At 66.3% G+C, this 9,513-nt stretch overlaps 1 protein-coding gene across 1 annotated transcript in view; it reads right to left on the bottom strand.

Annotated features, from left to right (window-relative positions):
- Window positions 1-701: 701 nt before the first annotated feature.
- The window catches only part of LOC138420937 (beta-galactosidase-1-like protein 2), a 40,700-nt gene continuing 31,888 nt past the window's right edge, over window positions 702-9,513 (bottom strand). The window contains exons 10-19 of the mRNA XM_069554642.1: window positions 8,693-8,830; window positions 8,179-8,259; window positions 5,838-5,944; window positions 3,784-3,924; window positions 3,552-3,623; window positions 3,315-3,393; window positions 2,172-2,259; window positions 1,887-1,998; window positions 1,533-1,649; window positions 702-1,404 (exon numbers count right to left, since the gene is read on the bottom strand). Of these exons, the coding sequence (XP_069410743.1) occupies window positions 1,318-1,404; window positions 1,533-1,649; window positions 1,887-1,998; window positions 2,172-2,259; window positions 3,315-3,393; window positions 3,552-3,623; window positions 3,784-3,924; window positions 5,838-5,944; window positions 8,179-8,259; window positions 8,693-8,830 (1,022 nt within the window). The 3' untranslated portion in view covers window positions 702-1,317. The remainder of the gene's footprint in view (window positions 1,405-1,532; window positions 1,650-1,886; window positions 1,999-2,171; window positions 2,260-3,314; window positions 3,394-3,551; window positions 3,624-3,783; window positions 3,925-5,837; window positions 5,945-8,178; window positions 8,260-8,692; window positions 8,831-9,513) is intronic.

Genomic DNA, 9,513 nt, shown 5'->3' with positions numbered 1-9,513 from the left:
CACTTAGAGGCTGGGTGAGCTGGAGGGCGCGTCCTGCCTAGGTGCTTGGACAGACAAGCTGGGGTCGCCGGGCAGGGAAGTCAGGAAGACAGGTGGAGCCAGGGACCTCGCCCAGGAAGGGCTGCGTCAGGTGGCACGGGGCCTTGCAGGACGTGCTCACTGCAGACCCCAGGCGCGCCTGGGTGGACATGCGCCCACGGGGCTCGTGGGGCCCGGCCGGGGCCTCGGCTCCTGGCGCTCAGCTCCAAGCTTCCCGCGGAACGCAGGGCAGGAAGGGCTGGTTGGTTTGGACGAGATCGGGATGTGCTCTGAATACCTCCTGGCCAACAAGCCGCGGCCCACAGGTTCGCTTCAGTGAGTTCCACCGTCAGCCTCCAGCAGGACTACGGGGTTCAGCCCGCCGTGACCGTCTGCCCTTGACCCGGCTCGTGGGCCCGGGGGCGGCACACCAGTGCCCCCAGCAGACCCAAGCCGTGTCCCACTCCAGGGAGGAATCCGCCCTTGGACTGTTGCAGAAGAGCCTCTGTTGGCAGCTGAGGGATCCAGGTCCATGAGGACGCGCGCCCACAGGCACAGCTGCCCCTGCCTGCCAGACAGTCTGCATCCCCCGCCAGCCGGGCTGACTCTGTGCCCAGCGCCACAGACCCGCGTCTCAGCTCCCCGCACAGCGGCCAGGTCAGAGACACACCGCCAAGCAGGCCTGGACTCAACTCTGTGGCTTTACTGCAACTCAGGGCAGCGAATCAGAGCCCCACAGAGGACTCACCTCTGGGCACACCCCGGGGTCTGGATGGACACGTGGGAGGAGGCTGCCCGGCCCCGCCCCCGCCCCCCACCATTCCCCAGAGCAGCGGCCTTTCCTCTCAGCAGATGCTTCCTCACGAGGAGCGGGGAGGGAACACGTGGACTCGGGAAGTGAGGCTCGACTCTCAGACGCTCAGACCCCCGGGGGGCGAAGAGGAGGCCGCTGGCCAGGATGGCAGAGCGGCCTGGGCAGGTCGTGAAGGGTCAGCGGGCTCCCCCCACCCTCCACAGACAGTGACGCGCCTCCCAGCTCAGAGCCGGGGCCACAGAGACGAGGAGCAAACACTCAGGAGCCGGGCCCCACCGGCCCCCACGGTGAACAGTCCCCATCTGGCCTAGGGGAGCGGGTAGGTGCTCCGGGGAGCAGGGCCCCTCGCCCCCTCCTCGCGCCTCCGGTCCTGCAGGGCGAGGGTCAACTGCAGCCGCAGGCAGACTCCCGAGGGCAGACGGAGTGGGCACAGGCCGGTCAGCGGTCAGCAGTCAGCGGTCAGCGGGGCCGCGGGCCGGGGCGGCTCAGTGCACGTACTCGTGCTGGCCCAGGTTGGGCGTGTCCACAAACTGGATTATCCGTTGCGCCATCTTCTCCTCAAAGACGACGATCTGGGGGAAACGGCCAGCCTGTCTCCGGGCGGAACGTTTGTCCTCTCCCGCCCACCCAGGCCCCCCAGGAAACACGGCGGGGCAGGGAGGGCGGGGCTGAGGAGGGGTCCCGGGGGATGAGCCGCCACCTTATTTAAGCCTACGTCCAGCCAGACGCCTGGGAGGTAGAGGGTCTCCTGGGGCCCGATGTTCCAGTAGCGGCCGAGGTTCTGGTTGTTGATGAACACGACCCCCTTTTCCCAGCCCTACGAGAAGCGGAGGGACGCATCAGTCGGCTGAATTCAGAGTGACAGGGGCTCTTAGCTGCTGAGAGACCAGCCAGGACTGCCCCCAGCCCGCAGCTGCCCCCGCAGGACGCCCGGCTCAGACCGGACCCCCAATCCTGGCCCCGAGAAGCCCAGCCGGTGCTGTCCACCAGAGAGGCCATGACGGAGAGCCTGTGGGCACATGCGGTGCACACACCCCTGGCGGGGGCTACACACCTCCAGCTTCACAAAGGTGTCGCAGGGGGAGTCCGAGACAGACAGGGCTCCCAGGAAGAATGCAGGGAACACGGGCTCTTCCGTCAGAGGTTTCCACTTGTCTGCAGTGAACCTGCGGGTAGACAGACAGGGAGGGGCCCTTTGCGGGTCGCCTGTGTCCAGAGCCCACGCCCGCCCTGTGGCCCACAGCAATGGCTGGGGAGGGGGTCCCAGGGACCCCGGGGTGGGGCGGGGGCAAGGCCGGGCAGCCTCTTCTGCCCTCGGCTGGCACAGGGCGGGACAGACCTCTGCAGGAAGCTCCTGTCCATCTCCAGGCTGTAGATTCTGAACTTTTTCAGGGGAGAGTCGTTCAGATAGACATTCCCAATGATACCTGTGGGAAGGGGGCAGGACTGAGCGAGGAGGGTGGACAGGGGCCCAGTGGGCCAGGCACAGACATGGACTGCTTCCGGAAAGCTCCAGAAAAGACTTCCCCGGAGAGGCCAGCCCAGGGGGCTCTTCACGCGAATTCCTCCCCTGCCATCCCAAAGCCCTGCAAGCCAGCGGACGGAGTCTGCCAGCCCCAGGGTTTTGGGCCTTCTGGGGGGCACCTGGGGTGGCATCTGTCTCTGGGCCTTCTGGGGGGGGGGTGCCCGGGGTAGCTCTGAGGGGGCCTGGGGTGGCGTCTGTCTCTGGCCTTCTTGGGGGGGGTGCCCGGGGTAGCTCTGAGGGGGCCCGGAGTGGCATCTGTCTCTGGCCTTCTGGGGGGCACTCCCTTTGGGGTGGAGGCTCCCAGCAGCAAAGGAGACTCACGGCGGGTCTGACGGGCGCCCCAGCCTGCAGCTACTGAGATCAGTGTTCTGCAGCCCAGATGGGGCAAACTGGCCAGGGGCCCCAGGAGGAGGGGAGAGTCGGGGAGGCTGCAAGCCCCTCACGGAGGCCCCGGGGGTCTGGGGAGGGGACGGGTGTCCTAGGACCCGGGTGCCCCAGTCTGACCACATCGCTTCCTCAAGGTGACTGAGGCGACCCTGCCTGGGGAGGGTTCTTATCCAGCTCCTGTCTCAGACTGCATGAAACCCCCCGGGTTTGATAGGTAAGAAGAGAGGGAAGGTTCAGAAAGCCCCCAAGACTCATCTTCCCAGGGTCCCTCAGGACTCACCCCTCCAGGGGGACCTCAGGACTCACCCTTCCAGGGGGACCTCAGGACTCACCCCTCCAGGGGAACCCCAGGACTCACCCCTCCAGGGGGACCTCAGGACTCACCCCTCCAGGGGAACCCCAGGACTCACCCTTCCAGGGTCTCTCAGGACTCACCCCTCCAGGGGGACCAGGACTCACCCCTCCAGGGTCTCCCAGGAGCCCCCATCCAGCTGGGAGCCCCGCCCTGGCACAGCCCCGCGCCATGCGGCGCTCCCGTGGGGAAGGCCAGGCGGCGGCGCTGAGGCCCACCTTTGCGCTGCTGGTCAATGCCGTCCCCGTAGTTAACTCTCCCGCAGTTCTCCGCCAGGATCCTCAGCGCCGTGAACCCCTGCGGGCAGCACAGGGCGCCCTGAGGAAGCCCCAGCCTCCCCTCGGGGTTTCTCCGTGGCACCCCAGTTTTCCCTGAGCTCTGAGCACGGGACAGGGTCCCTGATCACAGAGCCACACCCACCCCGGCTCTGTGGCGGCCCCCCCGCCCGGACAGACCTGGACCATGGGGATGACGATCGTATTCTTCTTGTAGTCGAGCGTCCCCAGGAAGTACGTGTCCAGGAACACCTGCCCGGGGAGCAGGCACGGCCCACGGCGTCAGCGGGGGGCCTGGGGGTCACGGCCTGGTACGCAGAGGGGAGGGCCCGGGGGCAGGGCGGGGGAATGGAGGCCACGGTGTGGGGCCACCTCCACACGCGGGAGCATCTGGGTGCGGGGTTGCCCCTACCTGTCCCCGGTCACGCACAAGGGCAGTGAGGACGCCGGACGTGGTGATGGTGGTCTCATACAGCGTGTACCCAAAGGACTGCCCGCTGCCTCCATTGATCGGGAGGTTCTCCATGTTGACCGGGAGCTCCGAGGTGACCGGCTGCATGGACAGGAGACGGGGGTGAGGCTGACTGAAAGCGGCCACCTCGCCTTCCGGGGTGCGGGGCGCAGGGAGCAGGCGGCCTCATGGGGTCAGCACGCGGTGCGTGGTGAGGATGACCACTTTCTATTTGCCGTCACTCAGGCAGGCGCCACAGCCCTGCCCGATTCCTCATCAGGGTCCGGGGACAGGGACAGAAGGAAGCTGAGCACAGGGGCCTGGGGCTCGAGGTGGACCCGCCTCGGCCCCCTTGCTTCTCCGTGCTCCTCCTCTGGCTCCCTGCCTCCCTCCCCCTCCTCCGTGCTGTGCTCCTCTTCTGGTGCCCTGCCTCCCTCTTCCCTTCCGTGCTCCTCCTCTGGCTCCCTGCATCCATCCCCCCTCCTCCGTGCTCCTCCTCTGGCTCCCTGCCTCCCTCCTCCCCCCTCCTCCGTGGTCCTCCGCTGGCTCCCTGCATTCATCCCCCCCCCCCCGTGCTCCTTCTCCAGCTTCCTGCCTCCCTCCTCCCTCCTCCGTGCTCCTCCTCTGGCTCCCTGCCTCCCTCCCCCATCCTCTGTGCTGTGCTCCTCCTCTGGCTCCCTGAATCCGTCCCTCCTCCTCCGTGCTCCTCCTCTGGCTCCCTGCCTCCCTCCTTCCCCCTCCTCCGTGCTCTTCCTCTGGCTTCCTGCCTCCATCTCCCCTCCTCTGTGCTCCTCCACTAGTTCCCTGCCTCCATCCCCCCTACTCGGTGCTCCTCCTCTGGCTCCCTGCATCCCTCCCACCTCCTCCATGCTCCTTCTCTGGTTTCAGGCATCCATCCCCCCCTCCTTGGTGCTCCTCCTCTGGCTCCCTGCCTCCCTCCTCCCTCCTCTGTGCTGTGTTCCTCCTCTGGATCCCTGCCTCCCTCCCCCTTCTCTGTGCTCCTCCTCTGGCTCCCAGCCTCCCTCCTCCTCCCTTCTCCGTGATCTGCCTCTGGCTCCCTGCATCCATTCCCCCTCCTCCGTGCTCCTCCTCTGGCTCCCTGCCTCCCTCCCCTCTCCTCCGTGCTCCTGCTCTGTCTCCCTGCTTCCCTACCCCCTCCTCCGTGCTCCTCCTTTGGCTCCCTGCCTCCCTCGCCCATCCTCCGTGCTGTGCTTCTCCTCTGGCTCCCCGCATCCATCACCCCTACTCCATGCCCCTCTCTGGCTCCCTGCCTCCCTCCTCCATGCTGTGCTCCTCCTCTGGCTCCTTGCATCCATACCCCTCCTCCGTGCCCCTCTCTGGCTCCCTGCGTCCATCCTCCCTTCTCAGTGCTCCTCCTTTGGCTCCCTGCCTCCCTCCCCCCCTTATCCATGCTCCTCCTCTGGCTCCCTGCCTCCATCCCCCCTCCTCCGTGCTCCTCCTCTGGCTCCCTGCCTCCATCTCCCCTCCTCCGTGCTGTGCTCCTCCTCTGGCTCCCTGCCTCCGTCCCCCCTTCTCCGTGCTCCTCCTCTGGCTCCCTGCCTCCCTCCCCCCCTTATCCATGCTCCTCCTCTGGCTCCCTGCCTCCATCCCCCCTTCTCCGTGCTCCTCCTCTGGTTCCCTGCCTCCATCTCCCCTCCTCTGTGCTGTGCTCCTCCTCTGGCTCCCTGCCTCCATCCCCCCTCCTCCGTGCTCCTCCTCTGGCTCCCTGCCTCCATCTCCCCTCCTCCGTGCTGTGCTCCTCCTCTGGCTCCCTGCCTCCCTCCTCCCTCCTCCGTGCTCCTCCTCTGGCTCCCTGCATCCCTCTTCCCTCCTCCTCCTGTCTGCCTGTCTTCTGCACTCTGCGCTGAGGCTGGGGTGGAGCCCCATGGAGACTGCTTCTCTTCGTCCTCCAGCTCAGCAGCTCCAGGTAGCTCAGAGCGTCTGTGGACCCAGCCACAGTCCACAGTCCTTGGCAGGGGGTGAGGCCCTGAGCCCAGGGCCTAGCTTGCACTCACCAGCTCCAAGAAGTTCAGGGCATCCCACAGGGACACGTAGAAAGCTGGTGTCACTGGGTCATACGCCGTCTTGGGAACAAGGTCAGGCGGGATGGGAAGAGGGGCCCCTGGACCACAAGCAGACGATAGGGCATCCCCAAAGGGCCCTGACCGTCGCTGCACCCCCAGCCACCCCCAGCACCGGCTCCTGCCCACACCCAGCAGAGCACGCCACTGCCAGCCACACAGAGAGCCCCCAGGAAGATGGGGGCTGCACAGGCCTTGCTTCTCACGCTCTTCAAAACATAGACACCTGTGAGGACGTGACGCTGGCAAGACCCCTATTCAGATGACAACAGTCACTCAGACTTCCCTGTCCTTCCTAGGAAGTTCCTGCACAGGAAGGTGGGGTGGCGAAGAGGGAGGTGGGAAGGGTGCAGGAATGTGGGGTGGGGGAGGACGGTGGGAGGACGGGGAGGATGATGGGGGAGGGGTATGAGGGGGAGCGGTATGAGGGGGAGCACGATTGGGGAGGACAGTGAGAGGAGGGGGAGAACAATGTGGGAGGAGGTGCGGACCGGGGAGGAGGGGAGGATGATGGGGAGGAGGAGAGGAGGGGAGGACGATGTGGGAGGAGGGGAGGACGGGGGAGGAGGGGGAGGACAGGGGGAGGAGGGGGAGGACAATGTGGGAGGAGGTGTGGACAGGGGAGGAGGGGAGTATGATGGGGGAGGAGGAGAGGACGATGGGGGAGGGGAGGATGATGTGGGAGGATGGGAGGATGATGGGGAGGGGAGGATGATATGGGAGGAGAGGAGGATGATGGGGAGGAGGAGAGGACAATGGGGGAGGGGAGGACGATGTGGGAGGAGGGGAGGACGGGGGAGGAGGGGGAGGACAGGGGGAAGAGGGGGAGGACAATGTGGGAGGAGGTGCGGACGGGAGGAGGGGAGGATGATGGGGGAGGAGGAGAGGAGGGGAGGACGATGTGGGAGGATGGGAGGACAATGCGGAAGGGAGGATGATATGGGAGGAGAGGAGGATGATGGGGAGGAGGAGAGGACAATGGGGGAGGGGAGGACGATGTGGGAGGAGGGGAGGACGATGTGGGAGGAGGGGAGGACGGAGAGGAGGGGAGGATGATGTGGGAGGATGGGAGGACGATGGGGGAGGGGAGGATGATATGGGAGGAGGGGAGGACAGGGGGAGGAGGGGAGGACGATGGGGAGGAGGAGAGGACAATGGGGGAGGGGAGGATGATGTGGGAGGAGGGGAGGATGATGGGGGAGGGGAGGATGATATGGGAGGAGGGGAGGACAGGGGGAGGAGGGGAGGATGATAGGGAGGAGGAGAGGACGACGTGGGAGGGGAGGACGATGTGGGAGGAGGGGAGGACGATGGGGGAGGGGAGGACAGGGGAGGAGGGGAGGACAGGGGAGGACGATGGGAGAGGGGGAGGACGATGGGGGACGGGGAGGACAATGCGGGAGGAGGAGGACGGGGAGGAGGGGAGGATGTGGGAGGAGGGGAGGACGTGGGAGGCGGGGAGGACAATGGGGGCGGGGGAGGAGGGGGAGGACGGGGGAGGAGGGGGAGGACGATGGGGGAGGGGAGGACAGGGGGAGGAGGGGTAGGAGGGTGTGGGAGGAAGGGAGGATGTGGGAGGAGGGGAAGACGAGGGCAGAGGGGAGGACAATGGGGGACGGGGAGGAGGGGGAGGATGGTGGAGGAGGGGGTGGACGATGGGGCAGGGGAGGACAGGGGAGGAGGGGAGGACAGGGGAGGAGGGGGAGGAGGGTGTGGGAGGAGGGGAGGATTGGGAGGCGGGGAGGACGAGGGCGGAGGGGAGGACAATGGGGGAGGGGGAGGAGGAGAAGGATGGGGAGGAGGGGGAGGACGGGGGAGGAGGGAAGGACGATGGGGGAGGGGAGGACAGGGGGAGGAGGGGTAGGAGGGTGTGGGAGGAAGGGAGGATGTGGGAGGAGGGGAAGACGAGGGCAGAGGGGAGGACAATGGGGGACGGGGAGGAGGGGGAGGATGGTGGAGGAGGGGGTGGACGATGGGGCAGGGGAGGACAGGGGAGGAGGGGAGGACAGGGGAGGAGGGGGAGGAGGGTGTGGGAGGAGGGGAGGATTGGGAGGCGGGGAGGACGAGGGCGGAGGGGAGGACAATGGGGGAGGGGGAGGAGGAGAAGGATGGGGAGGAGGGGGAGGACGGGGGAGGAGGGGGAGGACGATGGGGGGGAGGACAGGGGGAGGAGGAGGAGGACGGTGTGCAGGAGGGAGGTGTGGGAGGATGGCGAGGGGGAAGGGGAGGAAGCCAGTTTCCTGAGGTCTCAGAGCAGCGGCCGGCGCGCAGGTACCTGCCACGGAGCCAAAGAGTTCCCGGAGCTTTGTGTACTTGGCCGTGTAGTCCCCGGCCTCCGTCAGCACCGCATCGTAGTCTGCGAGACACCAGACAGGTCACGGGCATCAGGCCCCAGGACAACGTCACGGGAGGAGGTGGGCTCAGCAGTAGGCTCCTCGTCCCGGCAACGCCGCAGGCAAGACACTCGCCGTGAGCCCCCGGTCAGCCAGAATACCACACACACTGAACACGCGAACAGCCCCAGACTGTCCAGAACCCACCTGGCAGGCGGGAGGCCACAGTCACCCCATCTCTAGGCCTTGAGGAGGGGTAGGGGCTGTCCCCAGGAGCCACTCCTCCTGGCCTGGGCTGTGCTTCCTTCCCCAGCCAACTGGTCTCCTACACCCTGGAAGCTTCGGTGGTGGTCCGGACAAATCCTCGCCTTCACATGGGAGGTGCCGGCCGCTGTCCCCGAGGGACGCCCCTGGAGTGCCCGGGAGTGCTGTGCGTGCCCCGTCAGGGATACTCACCGTAGCTGGTGACATCAGGCTTGTAGTCCTGGAAGTGCATGGCTCCTCCGATGAAGCCGAAGTTGGTGCCCCCGTGGAACATGTACAGGTTGATGGACGAGCCGGCTTCGACGATGGCCGACACCGTGTTCAAGACCTCTGTAGGGAGGGGCATTTCATGGCCGAGTGCTCACGAGCCCTGAGCCCCTGGGAGGCCCCTCACCGCTCTGGCCCGTGGCTTCCCTGAACTCAGCCGCAGTCCGTGGCCAGAGGCCCCGAGTCCAGAGCTCGGCTTTCAGTGGCTTTCAGTTCCCAGACGAGTCTGCCTGGGGCCAGGCTGCAGCCGGGCCGCGACCCCACCCCCTGCCCAGGGGGCTTCGCCTGGTGCTCATCTGGAGGACCTGATTAGAGGCGAGGTCTGACCGCCCCCAGGCCCCACCCAGGCTGGAGAACGAGCCCACCACACGCACAGGATCAGTGGAGGAGCAACATGCACAGTTAATAAACATCACATAAAGGTTAAAATGCCTGTACTGGCTGAAGGAGAAGAGCTGAACAAGGCGCTGCTGTTTAGTCGCTGAGTCACGTCTGCCTCTCTGTAACCCATGAACTACAGCCCACCAGGCTCCTCTGTCCATGGGATTCTCCAGGCAACAGCACTGGAGACGGTCGCCATTTCCTCCTCCAGGGGGTTTTCTGGACCCAGTGATTGAACCCACGTCTCCTGCACTGCAGGCAGATTCTTTACCACTGAGCCACAGGGGAGCCCAGCAAGGCTCCTATCAGACAGCAAACATTACCGTTATTAATAACACTGGCTGTTGATGCATCTAGGGGGAATG

This window comes from Ovis canadensis, chromosome 15, assembly GCF_042477335.2.
Source record: "Ovis canadensis isolate MfBH-ARS-UI-01 breed Bighorn chromosome 15, ARS-UI_OviCan_v2, whole genome shotgun sequence".
Classification (NCBI taxonomy): Eukaryota; Metazoa; Chordata; class Mammalia; order Artiodactyla; family Bovidae; genus Ovis; species Ovis canadensis.
This window is presented reverse-complemented; position numbering and strand designations above follow the sequence as displayed.